This window comes from Ambystoma mexicanum, chromosome 3p (genome assembly GCF_040938575.1).
Source record: "Ambystoma mexicanum isolate Mex_15411 chromosome 3p, UKY_AmexF1_1, whole genome shotgun sequence".
Lineage (NCBI taxonomy): Eukaryota > Metazoa > Chordata > Amphibia > Caudata > Ambystomatidae > Ambystoma > Ambystoma mexicanum.
Window position 1 is genome coordinate 932,234,369 of NC_090925.1, and position 17,290 is coordinate 932,251,658.

General features: G+C 43.8%; 1 protein-coding gene across 1 annotated transcript in view; it reads right to left on the reverse strand.

Moving 5' to 3' along the window:
* The window catches only part of LOC138581134 (arf-GAP with SH3 domain, ANK repeat and PH domain-containing protein 1-like), a 1,625,721-nt gene that overhangs the window by 688,662 nt on the left and 919,769 nt on the right, over positions 1-17,290 (reverse strand). The window contains exon 17 of the mRNA XM_069652230.1: positions 5,424-5,515. Within this exon, the coding sequence (XP_069508331.1) occupies positions 5,424-5,515 (92 nt within the window). The remainder of the gene's footprint in view (positions 1-5,423; positions 5,516-17,290) is intronic.

Here is a 17,290-nt window from a genome sequence, read left to right on the forward strand (position 1 = left end):
GTGTTACTTAATATTTAATATGTATGCTGTATTGTAAGCTGCAACATTGAGTTATTGGGACTGCCGGTAAGTCTATTCACAATGTGGTGGTAGCTCTTCCTGTTGCCACATGTGGCATTGGAAGGCACGTCAAACATTACAACACCTGGATCTGCTTTGTTCCCTTACCATTAAAGTGTAGTAAATGTATTCATTCACTTAATTTGTATGAAGATAAAGGTTACCCTGTTTACGAGGCTGATACATCCATTGGTGTATATTGACATTATTTACCACTAACAGCAGCTTTATGAACAACCTGTCAAGTAACAGGAAAATTAGTCCATCTTCATTTTACAGGTAAAGGGGTCCGGGAGCTGGCCCAATCTATTCGCTCCTGGTGGAGGCATTTACTTTCAAGCAAAAAGCTTCAGCGTTGTTGGGTTTCCTATTGTTCTGAATGCCAACGAGTTGCGATTACGTCATTCTCTCATACTGCAATTAGTGTTCATCTATCACCAACCAAAGTGCATTTACACCTTACATACTGATGACCTTTTGCCCTTTTTATTTGCACGGGTGTCAATTTTGCATTGTCACCAGGGCTGGTTGCAGATGTTCTGGATCAATCCTCTCAAAATAATGTTTCCCTTGAATCAATTCAACATTCCAGTTATTGGACCACTGCTTATGGCCATTTTTTCAAAACTGTTCTCAAAAAGGTTGTTACGGTGCAACCGCAGGACTTTGCGGGAGCACACACCCTTTTGAGTGAGAGTTAGGTTTCCATCCCAATAGAGGTATGGAACCTGCCACACCGGGTGTGTGAGAAAACATCTTATGGAATAAAGACAATCAAGAAACCACTGAAGTTGAATTCTTCCGCTGCCTTTGATGCCCTGGGCCACAGACGCATCACAGATAGACGGGGATCAGTGGTGAGGGCATCAGAGTCTGCACTGCACTGGTTTTCGTAGTTTCTATCTAACAGATGCGCCTGTGTTCCTCTAAATGATGTCACAACCACCAAACATCTTTCTACACAAGGGGCTGAGAAGGAACCCCCTGTTTGCCCTACATTTGAACATTTATGTGATATCTTTACACAACGGCCTCGATGGCAGGATTTGGGATTTCACAATTATGCTGACAACACTCACTTGTATCTGATGTTGCCATGTGACACGTTCAATGATAATGCCTACCTTGCCACACTCTTGGACCATAAAAGACTGGAGGCACAGTATTTGGTTTATGCACAACATGATCAAGACCATTTTCTCTATCTTAGGCCCTTCAAGAAATCCAAGTAAAACAATCTTGATGCTTAATTTTTATTGAACAGCCTACCTCTTCCTGTTATAGCACAGATACAAATGCTGGGGACAGTTTTCTACCCCCAAAGAGGGGTATGGTCACCCACATTCGATCCATCATTTAGTTCCTCGTCTTACTAACTTCATCTGTTTAAAAAGATTCTTCCATTCCTTCTGGAACATCCCTTGGACCATATTGCTGGAGATACTATTGGCTCCAAACTGGATGGCAATGTGCTATTAAGTGGCTGCCCTAAATCTCAAAACTGTCCTCTTCAAGAACCATGTGGCTTGTGTCGTAGGAAAGGCCCCGTCATTTGCCCACAGCTCTCCCATTTTAAAGAGGCTCCGCAGGCTACCTGTGCAAGCCAGAATTCGCTTAGCCATGAATGTTGGTTATGCATGCCCCCTTGGGACATTAAATTGTTACTTAAACACCACATACAATCTCAATCCTTTAGATCGTCCTCTGCTCATCTTACTAGGGTCCTGAAATTCAACCTGAAATTTGCCAGCGGGTGGACCTTTATTTCACATGCATGCACTATTGACGGCACCCTCCCCTTTATCTCTAAGACCTCAATCTAGTTCTCAGCTTTTCAAAAAGCAATTGAAATCATATTTTTCAACAGTACTTCGTTCTTTAGATACAGATGACGTTTTGTGGCATGGATATTTAGTGATGCTCTATTCGTGCTCCACCATGTCGGGTCCTTAGCACATTTATGAATCGGCCTCCAACTCTGTAATTATGATGCTCACCACATAATTTAATCATAACTGTATTCAAAAACACTTCTTCTATAAAAATATAACATTTATGAAGAGATTTTAAGATAGAATTCTATATCTGACTCCATTCATACATAATACAGATGCTGCTAACCAAACTCAATTACTTCATATTACAAAAATACACAGAAACATTTTTATGAATATAAAACCATTCACATTTACCAAACTACCCACATACAACTGATGCTCCCTGAAAATCATGCATTCATACTTCTTTAAATATGTAATATCTTCCAGAAAAAATGACTTACTGTCACTATAATTCCTAACAGTACATACAAAGATACTATTACGCTAAACTACCTACACAACAGGCACCGAACGTGTTCCGGGCTCGTCACCATATATCAGTCAAAGTCGGGTGTTGCAGTTCAGGTACCTGACCCTCATATTTCCTCATCCAACTAACCCTCTTTCTGTGCACACCCCATTGGCAACATTCTGCTGATGTTTTGACGATGGAAAGAAGAGCCGCCACCAGTGGTCCCTACCCTGACCCATTTACAGCAATTATTAAGGTACCTTGGGCCAGAGGTGGGACAGGGATTGAGAAATTCCTAAAGCAAACATGGTGCTCTTTATGTTTGGTTTGATGCTCTCCCTCTAATCAATGAACCAAGGGCAGAACCACGAGTACCAAGTGTGACAAATTCTGAGGTATTGCCATTGCTTTAGATGGGGGAAACCCCTTTCCATGAGGCCAGGGAGCTGAGGCAGCTACCCGATAGTCCCTCTGGGAGTGGTACTCAGTAGGAGGATCTCATGGGGAGGTAGGACCCAATTGTGAGTAGTGACCACCTCGGGAGAATGAGGTATCCTTGCCCATCACCTGACCTTAGACCCCCTTCCTACAAACCTAATAACACCCCCTTCCCTACTAGGTTCATGAGTTGTGAACACACAGCCAAAACCATAGAAAGTACTGGAACGAGCAAGAATTGGAGTCACCTTAGTGAAGATCCCTTTCCCCAGTACTGTGACAAGGAAGATTCCCAATGACTCACAATGGAGTCCAAAGATCAGTACAAGGGAGATGTCTGGAAGCATGTGGATCACACTTGAGAATCACAATGAACAGTCTAGTGGTTACCGGTTTCTGATTGGTCCATCTAGAGCAGAAATAGAGAGGGAAACCAGGAAGTGTTGAAAAGCACTCCCTGGAGGAGCAAGGAACAGGAATCTGGTGTTGCAAGAGAGGAAGCTGCGATTGCTGTACTATCCAGAGGGATGGGGAACCCTTGATCCCTAGCAGTCTCCCTCACTATGGTAACCAAGAAAACCAGTGAGCCTCTCAGAGGGGGAACGGGGGGCCTTGGGTGCCAACAGCGTGCAAGGGACCAAGATAAACAGGAGACTCCCTCACTGGAGGAGATCAGCTTGGGAGCCACCAAGAGAAGACAGCGAGAGTCCAGGTGAAGCAGCAGAAGCTTACCAGTTTTGCAAAGGACCAGAACACTTGCGGACCAAGTGCAAAGGTATGCAGAGCAGGACCGCAAAGGCACAGGCAGACCCCTGACGCTGTGGTTGGGAACACGTACAGAGTAGAGGGGTCAGGGAGGCTCACATGAAGAAACCAAGAGAGTTATGTACACAAGAGTACAGAAGGGGCAAGGACCCATTGAAGTCTAAGGAAGCCTGCAAACAAGTGCTGAGCTACAAGACACACCTGAGAAAGGTCTGGGACCCATGTTTGAGAAGTAACAGAAAAGGGGTCTGGGACCCATATGTGAAAAACCAAGTGAGGGGGGGGGGGCTGTAACGCATGCCGGGGAAATACACCTCAAACAGTAATTAAGAGAAATATGATTTTTGCATATACAGAGGATATTCACAGACCTTGGCAGCAGGGGACTAAACCAAGGATGTGGCTTGAAGAAGGATCGGACATAGAGAACTGGGAGAGTAACCAAGTGAAGGGGGGCTGGGACCCACATTGGGGAAATGCACCCCAAACAGTAAGAGGAATACAAACTTTTCACATACAAGTGGCACTCACAGAATTTGGCAGGAGAGTAAAAGTATGTGGGTGAAAGTGAAAGCAGAGAGAGAAAACTGAACAAGTACATTGAGTACCCTACTTGGCAGGAGAATGGACCAAGCAGGGGGTACTGAGAAAAGGATCAGGGACCCTAAGCAGAGCGTGGGAGCGAGAACCAGGCTATTCTTCATCAGCAGAGTATCTGGGAGTTGGGTTTGTCCACCAAGGGGCAGGAACCCTCAAGACGGCTTGGAAAAGGTGTACAGGCCATTCTTCCTTGTTGTGGAGCCTGGGAGTCAAGATAAAGATTCATCCTCACCACTGAAAACGCAGACAGTTTTTTTGATAAACCCTGGAAAGACTCTGGGGAAAGGGAATGCATGCCTTAAGTCTTGTGAAACTTTGGTTCACTTTTCTACACCTTTTGCTTTAAACTACCAAGTCGGCAGTCAAAGAGACATTTCCCTTTTTCATTTTATATTGAGTTTTAGCTTGTGAGGGATAGCTTAGGATTTGGACACAGGACTGCAAACTTTCCTTTGGACATTCTGACAGACAGTTTCATTAGTTAGTTTTGCTGAGGGAGGGAAACCCCTCTTTGTGGTAGGGCTAGTTAGGATTTCCTCCAACCTGCCCATTATTTTATTAATTAAAGTCTTTGCCAATCAGCATGCCAACCACGTGCCAGTCACTTACTCCTAGATCCTCACTCAAGGTAGAGACGAGGGATAGCAGCTGGTACCCCTTGAATGCTACAAATTATGTCTCCTCAGTATACTTGTGGGACGACCATGCCTCCCACAAAAATCCATCTTTGAGAATTGAGGATTTTGATTGGCGCGTTAAGGTTTTTTTAAATCTCTATCAAAGTCACAAACCTCGTGATTGGCTCTCCAGCTTGGCAGAAGATCCCATGGATTTTTGTGCACTCACAGTAGACCTAACTTTCTAATCTTGCCCAATTTCTGAATTGATATTAGGGCATTCAAATTGGCTTGCAAAGCATTTTCAGACTACCCTGAATCTCCAACACGTGTTTGCTGATTACAAGAATCACCAAATGAGTCCTGATGATGAATACCGCTATGCAGTGTAGTCCCTGAAGGGCTCTCGTGTTGTTGATCATAAAAGCACCCAAGAGTATTTAGTCCAAAGAATGATACATTATAAGATACCCCAGTGGGGAAATGCATTGATTTTTATTTGTTTTATTCACTCAGCGATTATCACAGGCAACTTTTCCTACTGTATGTTAGTGATCATCATGAGTTGCTTTTCTTTCTTATGAATTGTTTGATTAGTGTTTCAAATAATTTCATATAGAAGTTTCTCGATAGAACAAGTAATATACTTACATGTCACTGTCTACAGTGGGCTTCATGGACGGACTCTGTAGATTGGCTTCTATGATGTCATTAAACCCAGAATTGCCAACATTCTTTGCAAGCTGGAAATACAAATTAATACCAGATAGATTAATATAACATTGTGCTCCATTAACACTGTGGCAAGTCAGAGTGCTGTGTTTGTGCATTAGCAATATTATTGCTTCATTTCATAGAGCTTTTTCATCCAGGCGTCGCACCTAGATTTTCTAACCCAGTAAAGGATGTGTAATGCACAGTGCATCCTATTTTCTTCTGGATTAGATTTTCATGTTCATGATTTGTTTAGCTGAGTAAGACTTGGTTTTCACTGTTTTTGGGACAGTTTCCATGGCCATTCCTGGTCTAATGGAAAGGCCACATTTCCCAGTTTTTGTGCCTGCCCTTAGAAACCAAGGGGAAAGGGTGTAAAGCAATATCAGGACATCCTTTGTAGTTCTATGTCTCTTTCAGCACTTACCCCCACAGTGCCAGCCCCTTTGATATGGGAAAACAAACAAAGAATACAACAATGGCATTTTGAGGTCTTCCTTCAGTATAGGACACAACATATGTGCCCCCCTTTATTCCAATGCCTTCTTGCCTTGATGTCTTTGTACTATGCATCCCCTCTGTTCTAGTTAGCAGTGGAATGTGTGACAAAGTGACTTCCTGGTCATCGGTACAAGGTCTTGGGATTGATATCAGTAAGGGATTGAAGCCAGAAAGACGCCTAAGAAAACATTCCAAGTTTATTCAAAATCCATGTTTCACAAACCCTTTTGAAGGACCAAACAAGTGAGGACTGCATCTCTCAGAAATCCAGTCTCCCACAGAGGGAAACCCCAGAGCAGATCCTGCAAATTGAAGTACAGACCCAAGGTAAGGAAGACTATGGGGGATCCATAGTTAACCTGCAGAAGTGCCTTTCTTACTCCAAAGTAAACAGTTATGGGATACCCATATTGCGATCTCATTTAACACTCAAGGCGACAAGGAGAAGTGCAACACTTCCCTGTGCAACAACGCTGAAAGAGAGAGCTCACCCTTCTTCTCTATGCTACAGAGAAACTTAAGGAAAGGCAAACTCATTGTTAGGGAGAATTTTCAGTTTAGTGCTAAATTCCTTCCACCTTAGAGACCCCCAGCACTTTTGCTGAACTTTGGAACTTTGTACTTTTAATTGTGTGTGCTTCTGTGTTTCCTTTGAGTTTGGAGTCTGACAAACTCCATAGGCATCATCTTTACATTGTGACAAACAGCACCTTCAGTGCAGCGCAGGGAAGTCTCTTAGATTTCCCAAAGGTTTAAATACCTTCTCTTGGCGAAACTAATGTTTCCAAGAGCAGTGAAGTGAAATTTACTTTACTTACAGTTTGTAACCTTCTACACCCAGCAGTCACCATCTTACAATAGGGTGCTGGGGGGTGGTTACTTAACATCCCCTTTGTCTAGGTTCTCATGTAAAAAATGTTATGTTACCCTTTCTACAGTTAATGGCTGGTGGCAGTGCTTTACTTTTTACTACCATTGTGTGTTTTTACCGCGGGCTGCATTCGCAGTTGCAGTAAAGCACCCATTGGTACACTGTTTGTCAAAATTGCCCTGGTCTTCTTTTTTCGCCATTTCTTGTTGGAAAGGACCTTCTTGAGATTTACTCTGCGCCAAACCAGGTTTGGTCTCTTTGTTTGTTTTGTCTTTGGAAGGATTCACGAGTGAAGCCCGCCTCAGGTTCCACTATGTCTGGCAGGGGCAGGAAGTGAAGGATTTGCCCGAAACTCCCTGTGCTTAATCCCCTTGGTTACAGGAATGCACCCAAAAGTGGTTGGCTGGCTGGCTGGCTGTCCTTGCAGGACAACCACCCTGCTGTGTGATTGACAGCTAAGCTGGAATGAATGGGAGAAACCTTCATAAAAGGTAAGGCTTTTTGGCTTGGAAGGCAGAGTCGACCACTGGAGGAAGGAATCCGAAGAAGAACTTGGAAGAGACGCCTGCTGCTATTCCTGGACCGTTGGTTTGCCTGGTGAAGCCCTGCTGCTGTGCTGAAGCTCCGAATTCGTTTCGACTAGAGAAGCCCTGCAAGGACGACTTCTCCCCTTGGGTTGGTGGGACCAATCAACCCCAAAGTGAACTCGTCGGGACAACCTCTCAAAGCTCGCTGTACTTCCATTGCTGTGAGAGGAACACCAGATTGAGTGCATCAAGTCGGACACCAGCGCCAGGAAGATCCTGCGGACTTCCCTGAAGCAGGACTGACCAAGCCTGAGCCACCGCAACAGAGGGCTAGACCCCAGATGCGAGCAAAGTTTGAAGTGTTATCTGAGAATCGCAGTGTTGCTATTTGCTGTAGATATGAGGAGCTGAAACCGCAAAGTGCCGCTGAATTGAAGTTTGACCTTTGCTGCCGCCGACGTTCCCATTGTGTTGCAGGAGTCCCCAGACGTCCTCCATCTTGTCCCCACAACTGAGGCCCAGGAACAACAGGATCTGCAGAGCCATACAAGAACAAAAGCCAGCTGGAAGAATTTAATCTAACCAAAGTTACTGGAAGCCTAAGAGGACTTACCTCTTGTTGTGTAGCCTTACTCGTTCTCAGTTGAGACCTATCTTGGTTGCCATAGCAGAGTTGCTTGCAGCTTTGCCCCTCACAAGCCTCCCAGCTTGTGGCCCTTCAAGGTAATCTTATTTCTACAAACATTTCTAAAAACATTGTGCAAGAAATGTACTCACCTGCAAAGAAGATCCTCAACTCCCCTAGACTGTGTTCAACTAACATGGACTGTCCTGGTTCCGTGAGAGACTCTTCTACCTCTGACTGTGTGCTTTTGCCTATCCCTCAGGAAAGGGTTAATTTACTTTGTACTGGAGGGTTTTAAAAGTACTTACCAATTTATGAATTATTTGTTAACCTTTGTTTTATTCCCCTTTACACTAAAATCAGTATTGCTCTAAATGTACCAGTGATTAATCAACGTCCACAGTGTCCTAGCTATTTAAGTAATCTGAGAGTGTAGGAAGTGCCTGTGTGCCATCCCCAATGGGTATAATCTGATTTGGAGAAACAGAGTGTGTTTTGAAGTGTATTATAATTGTTACATATTTTCGCTCCCTTCTGAAGAAGGCTTATAGAACTGACTGTTAAATTAATAATTGTTTAATCAAAGAACCTTGAGTGTAAGTGTTTATTTGAATAAATGTCACTGTGAAACTCTGTGTTACAACCCTACTGCTCACATTGACCCCTCTTGAGATAATCCTGGCTGCTCAGCCACACTACCAACCTGTGTAGTACAGACATATACCAAAGGTTGGGTTCCTATTGCCAGGAGGTGAAGGTTGATGCAGCCTTTCAAAGGATACTGCACACAATCTTGCCTAACACTCATGTTCTCCCTACATCTGTGGCCCCAGTAGAAAGAGTTTCCTGTGACCATTATCGCCTTTGAAATCAAAAGGAGAAATATTTAGAGCACATAATACAGGAAACATGTTTTCTGAAATTGCAAGTCCAACAAAAAGACTTCACAGTACACACACTTAACTACTTAATACAGAGGGCAGCCAATACAGACCCCAAGAAGGGAAATTCATGCACCCTGATAAGGAAAGTCAAGACGGCAGCACCACCACAGCAGCTTGCAGCTCCACACAGAAAATAAATCCAAAATGGTGTCTGTCCTATTTAAATAGTTCCAACTCAGACTCAGGACTACAAAGCATCTATGCCACTGATCATTCTCAGACAGAACACCTGACCTTTACAGCTTCTCAGGGGGAACTGTGGCGTGGATGAGGGGACCATAAGAAGAGTGAGGAGCAGGAGGTAGTCTGTAAGACCTAGGGAGTGAAGGATGATGGGGTAAACGAGAAAACATGGAGAATGAAAGAAGATGAAAGACAGGAACTCCAATGAGTAGGAAAAGAAAAAAAGTGGGGAAGCGTACCCAAAGAGGAGAAGATGTTGGGTTGGACACCTTAGCCCTCGCAGAAGAAAGAAAGAGGATGTGGCCCGTGAACAGAGCGAGGTTGTGGTCTGTTAATAGGAGACGAGAAGAAGGTGAGCGTGGCACCTTATCCACAAAGACGACTGAGGCTGTGGCCATACAAAGATAGAGGACAAGGTGGGTGGGGGCGCCTTTGCTAGAGAAGAAAGAGAAAAGGGCTTGGGCCTGGGAAAATAAAGTAAAATTAAAGGAAGATGTTGTGAAAAAGGAAAGGACAGAGAGCAAAACAAACCAAAGCTCTTGTCAGCGAGTGAACAGAGAGAAAACTTGGAACCCCAGGTCAAAGAGAAAGAGAAGAAATAAAAGGCCAAAGTTTGGGCCAAAGAAAAGGTGGAGTAAGAGGCTTTTGAGGGCACAGCCAAGCAGAAGAAAGAGAAGGAGAAGGCTGATGTCATGACCAAGGAAAATGAGAGCGAGTCAGAACAGTGGCCTTGGTGCTAACCCAGAGAGAAGACAACCCGAAAAAGTGGGGTGGACACATTCCAGGCAGTAGACAAGAACAGTGTAGAACATATTTCACATTGTGGCCAATGCTTTGAACCACAGATGTATGTTAAAAGAACGTAGACCAAAAGCTCAAATTTCAAAATACTGAGGCCCACTCTGCCACATTTTGCAATTCAAGCTTTATTGTTGTTGTCCCGTGCATTGTTTCTTATATGCGGGGAACAGCCTCACGGCCCCCCAATTCGAAAACACCAAAGTATGAGTGCAGGGGCCACCTCGCTCACCAACCTCAGTATTTTTGGATTCGCTAATTTATACCTATGCTGAATTCGGCAAAACCGTATCTACGACACACTAGATCTTTTGGGTCGATACCTTAAACCACATAGAAACTCACACCGATTTTATAAAACAAATAAACCACCTTAAACTAGAACTCTCTGCGTGTGTTAATTCTAATGAAATATGACAGATGAATGATATTCATGCAGCCATGCTGTAATTTTTTTCCCTTTCACTGGAGGCCCCTTGGATGCCTCTAGAGTACTGTGAATATTCAGGGTATGTTTTCCTCAATGTGTTTTACAAATCAATTGTGGTGTTCCAACTCTTCCTCCCATTCTTTTCCCACCACTGAGCTTTTATTGATCTTCATTCCATTTGGGAGAGCTTTTGTCTCCAGAGGTAATCCATTTTTCAAATGAGAGACTTGCACTGCAACGTAATCCTTCATATAAACATTTGGAAGCTCCCCATGGCCTACAAACAAGCTAGACCATCTACTTCACTTATGAAGTACTGCAGCTCTGAATTGAATTTGACTAAGTGTCAGCAGTGCTTTCTTGCCCAAAAGGATGCTGCAAAAACTTTGCATTGCGATTTTCAGCAAAGCGGACCAATCACATTTTTGACCGTCATATCTCAACCGTCCAGTTCCACTTTTGAGATTATTGGCACACACCTATGACGAGGTTGGTCACACCACAGAAATATTCACTAATCTATCATCTAACTTCAAGAAATTGACTTTGTAAGCAAAAAATCCCACAAAAGTATCAATATATCTGTGCACACACTGTAGGTGCAAAGGCCAAAAGCAACCAAGTACATACCGCCCATATCAGTGTAGTGTCCTGGCACAGTGGAATTAATTGCCCACTCCATTTTCTCTTGATAGAACTGTGTCTTTCCAGCTGGGCCCATTTTGTTTCTTGTCCACATAAGGAGACAGGGACAGACAGTGTATTCAACGCACCCTCCGACACATCACAGGCAGTGCCCAAATGCCAGTCACTGTTACTTTGTGCAATAGTGTGAATGGTCTCCCATTTGCTTGTGACAAAGCAGAGGTTTTTCCTCATGGGCCATTTTATTTCTCGTCTGCAGCCAGTGCTTTCTCCGTACCCTCTGACATATCACAGGCCATGCAGATATGCCAGTCACGGTTGCTTTGTGCATTAGCGAGATTGTTCCTTTTGACAGGGCAGGAACTGTACATATATTTGAAATTTGTAACGGCCTTTCATCAAATCCTCTTCATCTTTTCACTGTATTTGGTGTGGATGCACACAAACAAATACTACGCCATACACTACAGCTTTGTAAATAATTCCTATTTCTGTATTTTTATTATTGTAGCCAGAGACTGCCACAGACCAAAGTTCCATAGTACACACCCACCGTCTAGAAAATAAAACGAGGGTAAATAACAAGAAACTTCACTGTCACATTTTTTATCACTTGACGCTGAAATTATGGCTCCATTTGCTGTGCTTATACTGTTAAGTACCTTGTTAAGCATTTTTTGTAAAGTAGAACTACTGTGAGAAACCTGAAGGTACTCTCACATCTACTCCCCATGGATCTTCTGTTTAGGTGGCCAGGGAAGGACTATTGCCTTTGGATCCAACCAACTTTTGAAGCCCAGACAGATCGTTGGGAACTGGAGGAGAGCGGTACGCGAGAACGCTGGAAAGTTACAGAGCAGGGGGCTCTCCGGAAGCATGGACTAGGGGCCATGTCTCCAGGAAGCCGGTAAAGTCGGAGAACGGAAGCTGTATGCAGAATGGACCCTTCCCGGTTGGTTCTCCAAGTGCTTGTTCCCCTGAGCGGAGTGGCCGGCCCAGGAGTGCCTGAGGGGCAGGTGGTGAGACCCTGACCTCAGTTTGTGCTAAGTTGCAAGAGCGGAGGAGCCACAGCATAGAGTAACACGACTGGTGAGTTTCTGTGTGTAAAGAAGCCCGTTGCGCGAGCGAGTGGAAGGAAAGATACATTGTGGCAGAGCAGGCACGTGTCGCCAATAAACTTGTGAGTGCTTCTGAACTGTATGAACAATCGAATGCTATTTTAACGAGGCAGTATCAAGAAATTGCCTATCAGAGTGATTGCGTATAGAAGATTTGCATGGTTTTTTAAAGCCTTTCGAGTAACTGAGAAAGACAGACATGTTGGCAAGAGATTATCTTGAAGCAGGATATCAGAGTGGTCAGGTGCAGGCAGCAGGCACTGTTTTGAAAGTCTCTGGATATTGGAGAATTAATACAAAGGGCCTCATCACGAGTTTGGCGGTAGCCCTTAAATGCGGCGGTAGCGCTGTTACTGCTGCATTTAAGGGTCCGCCAAATCAATGCTTCGGCTGATTTCCCCCCAGCTTTCAGCTGGGGCGAAATCCGCAGAGAATTTGTCGATTTTCAACGCATTTACCACTGGCGAGAAATCCGCCGGCGGTAAAAGCATGAAATTTCCTCATTGTGCCCAATGGGGAATGGGGAATTCCCGAATGGGCTCAATGGGGAATGGGCAATACCCGTTCCGCCAAACCCGTGATCCGGCGCTAATAGCGCCGATGGGTTTGGTGGTAGGGCTAATAACGCCAGCGCTTTTAGCGCCGGCGTTACCGCCCAACTCGTGATGAGGCCCAAAGTATTTAAAGCACTACGAGTGAAGAGAAAGTGGTTAAAAGCTGTTGGCCGAACAGCAGAAGGCGAAGAAGTGAAGTGGGAGCAAAACAAAACAAAGGTTGCAAACCCTGGTGAAGGAAGAGAAAGACTGAATATAAAGTTAACAAACAAAAGTTCAAAGGGTCAAGTAATGCCAATGAGGATGCTTGGACAAGGTCTCAAGGCAAAACAGAACGCCAAGGGCCCCTGGTTGCACAATCTGTAATCGATGGACCATACGGGCTGCAACTCCGCCCAGACCAGAGTGTATGGAACTTGCTGAAGAAAATGTAAGAGTATGTGTTGAACATTTGGTGAACCAGTCCTTGAAGCTTGGTGAAGGGATCCCTGAGCTCTTTTGGAACATTGGTTTTGGGAATCTGTGGTAGAAGCTTGAGGAAGGGAACCCTGAGCTCTTTTGGAATATTGTTTTGGGGAACCAGTACTTGAAGCTTGATGAAGGGAAGCCTAAGCTTCTTCGGAACTTTGTATATTGAAACTAAGTGTGGTTTGGGGGAAGATACACTGAAGTCCTGAAAGAACAGTTTAAGCCTATAATTGTTGAAACTGTATCCCGAATTTGAGGAAGGGAAGGGTGCAAGAGACTGCTCCAAACTTCATGTTGAACAGTATTTGAGATAGATTAAATCTACACTACACTGTATTGCTAGCCAGGACTCCAAGGGCGCTCCAGATTCTCATTGATGCATATGCAGCGTTCATGAGTAATCTGGGGCTCAAGATCAATACGAAGAAATCAGCTGTAATGGCATGTGTGGGAAGAAAACGGCCAGCAAACATGCGACCAATGCTCTGTGTTGGAGAAGTAATCCCCAGGGTGAAGGTGTTTGACTATTTGGGGATTGGTTTCTCAGAAACACTAACCGGGAAGATGCATTTAATCAAGCAATCGGAAAAATTAACACAGCAATTAGGGGGAATTTTTCGCTTCATGTCACGTTGTGAGGGTCAACCTCTGGATGCTGTGGCTAAGATCTATGTGGCTCAATCAAAGGCTGTGACGCTGTACGGTGCACAATTATGGGGCCTGCAGAGGGCTGATGAAATACAAACCAAGGAGAACCAGTTCCTCAGGAGATTATTGGGGCTTCTGAGTTGTTCCCGTGTCTATCCATTCACAGGGAACTGGGCTTGGAATTTTTGGAGGATCAGTGAGCTTTGGCCCCAATAATTTTCTGAGTTCGGATATGGGCAAATGAATCTGCCATACTAATAAGGTCAGTAATGGCCAGGGTGGGTTGGAGGAAAATCGTGTGCCTTAACTAAATTGACACAGCCTTTGAAGAAGCACATCTAAGCACCTTTTCACCACCTTTGGCCCCACTGACTAAAATAGAGGCGGGCAGGAACAAAAGTGCTCTAGGAGAAGCATTTGCTGTGAAAAGATTATCTGCCAAGTATGAGAGGAACTGTGATACAGTGCATGGTGTGATTAGCCGCCCGAATGAGATTCAACCGTACCTAATTGGGGTACTAGCAAAAAAGACCACTGGCTAATCACAAGGGCAAGGTTTGATTGTCTTCTCTTGCGGGATAATACAGTGCACTGGAAGGGCTACCCGGATTAGGCTGAGTTCCCAGTCTGTGGGTACAAAAAGGAAGATTTGACTCATTTACTATTGTTTTGCACAAGGTACGAAGGGATCCGAAGAGCCACGTTATTACCAGTGTTGAGGGAGGTTAACATTTGTCAACATAGAGCTGCCATTCTGGGCCTTACTCTCCTTCTTGAAAAGAGCAATGCATTTTAGATAGGGGATATTGAGGCTACAAGGTGAATAATGCTGTGAGTTTCATTTTGGATTGTAATGGGAACGGGAGTTATATGCTGTAGACTGTGTATTTATTGAGTGTGTAGCAAAGAATCAGTGAATTAGATTTTATGTGGATTGTTTTATCACAGTGTATATGATATGCAGTATGTGGGTTTCGGTGATGAAAGTAAATTTATGGGACAGGTTTTTTTTATACCAACAATCAAGTGTGATCATTGTTGTGTATGTTTTATGTGTGTTTTATGGATTTTTTTTATCTGAGATAAACATTTTTTGACTGACTGAAATCTACACTACATTTTTGTATTAGATGTGAAAGCAAGCATTGGTTTTGACACAGACAGGCTTTTCATTTGGACATATGGACAGACGTTCCTTAGTTTCTTTAGGTAGGGAAATTCCCACCATAGCTATAGGGCGTTCTGATAACTAATAAATGTCATATTGGTGAATTCACATTCTGGTTTCTGTGTCATCTCGATACCATGCCTGTCTCACACTACTCTGTTGAAAAGGTGTTTTTATTCAGATATATTTTAATTTGCAAGGCATCACACACCCTGCTAATAAATATATTTTCCGATTTACACCAAAGCTCAACTTCCATCTTCCACCGACTAATTTTCCAATATCACCCATTACATCCCAAGCACCTGAATTATCGCTTTTAGAAGAGTTTGAAAATATTTCAGAAATTAAAGAACTTGACCCAGACGGATCTACATTTAAAACCAAATCCCAGAAGCTCGAGTAACAAAATTGTGAAGCCCACTTGTTCGCATTTTGTATCTCAAACTTTTGGCATTTTGGTTGTTTGTCCCCTGCTGTGCATTTAATGTATGCGGGAGACTCCCCTGCAACCCCTGCAGCCCATAATACTGAAGCTGGGGAACTGGGGATGGCCCCCAAGCCCCGCTCTCCTTGTTCGGTATTATGGGCTTCAGTCATTTTTTACCATGCTGAATGCACACCAAATGCGCATTCGGCTTTTTTTATTCAACCTTTTCGGACGAAATTGACCCAAACTACAGTATGGATTTACACATTCAGTGAAGATGAATTTACAGAATACATCCATATCAAATACGGGTAACTGGAATGAGGCCCCAGTGATACCTCTCTATGGCGTACACAGTCACAGAAAGTGGACAATAGTCCACTTTCTATGGCCAGTGGACACTGCCCAGCAGCATGAAGAGGACCACGCTACTGAGTAGAAGAGGTAAGGGGAGGAAGTGGGATGGGGGTGTGGGATTAGGGCACATGGGGCATACTCAGTAATGGGTTGGGTGGCATGGGTTATGAGAGAGCACAAAGAGGAGAGGGGTGGGGATGAGGGAGGCAAGCAGGGCCTAGGATGGGGGAATGGTAGGTATCATGGCTGTGGGAGTGGTTATATTGGGCGGAGACACAACTGAGGCAGGAAGGAGCCAATTCACTTAAAGTGATTTGGTTAAGAGGAAGTAGTGCATGGGATTAGATTAGTTGGTGGTTAGCAGGAGATTATTCAAGACGATTATTCAAGGCGATTCAATACAACACATGGATCCTAGAGTATATTTAGTTAATTCGAAACAGGGTCAGACTGTGGCATAAAATTGTCTCGGGCACCAATTGAAAAATGGCCCACAGTTGCAAATGGCAATTAATCCCTCTTGTGACAGACCATTTGAGTAGTATCAAAGGGGGGGTTTTGGGATAAAATGTGATGCAAATTGTGCATTTTAAACAATATTTATTGACTAAAAATGGTCAATACTAGGTGCATGGTGAAGTAACACATTAAACTGGCCCACTCTGACCAAAAGAACTGGCCCACACAAGCATTTTGCTTTTTGGGTTTGGGCATAGATCTATTGTCGTATAGTCCAGTCCGAGCCGGATTCAAAATGACTATCACATTTGGAGCAGAAGAAAAAGAATTGCCAAAGGAGGGCCTGTTGTGGGAACTTAAATATATCATTTTGAGGGCTACCTGCACAATATTTTAAAGAGGCTGAAATGCACCAATGCAACTAACGGTACAGCTCACGGCAAACCATTGATTCATTTTCAATAAAATGTAATTGCAACCAAATTGACAATGCAAGGTATCTGTGAAGATGAACATTAAATCCTTTTCTGGTCTGGTCAACCTCTTTTTGCCAATGTTGGAGCGGGCAATCTGCTAAATTTGTGTGCACTTTTGCTCGCTGATTCCAAATTCAGAAAAATCTAGAGTTTCTAACAATTTTTTAGACTACAGCTCATGTCAAAGAACTCCTATTTTAAGTAAAAGAGGAAATACCTCTTTCTCTTGAAAAGAGGAGGGCCAGTAAAAATAGCAGGCAGCATTGGACAATTCTCTTGAAGAGAAAAGTCGTTTGTTGGCAGGTGATTATCAGTGTGTCAGCCCTGGACTAGTGCAAAATGCTGCCCTTGTATACATGACTTGTGCAATAGAAACATTCTAAGATCCGTGGTGGTAAAGGTTACAGAATGACATTCCTCTGTTGCGATGCAAAAGTATTGTCTTGTAAAATTGATTGTACTTCTTTAACCCAGAGGTTCAGAAGTCTAACTGGTAGCCAAAAACCGACATGTGAGCATATCCAAAGACCTGCAAGAAAGATACCCAAAGATCAGGTATCAATTCGACATTTGGCATGTGTCGAAGTCAGTGGCCAAGAAAT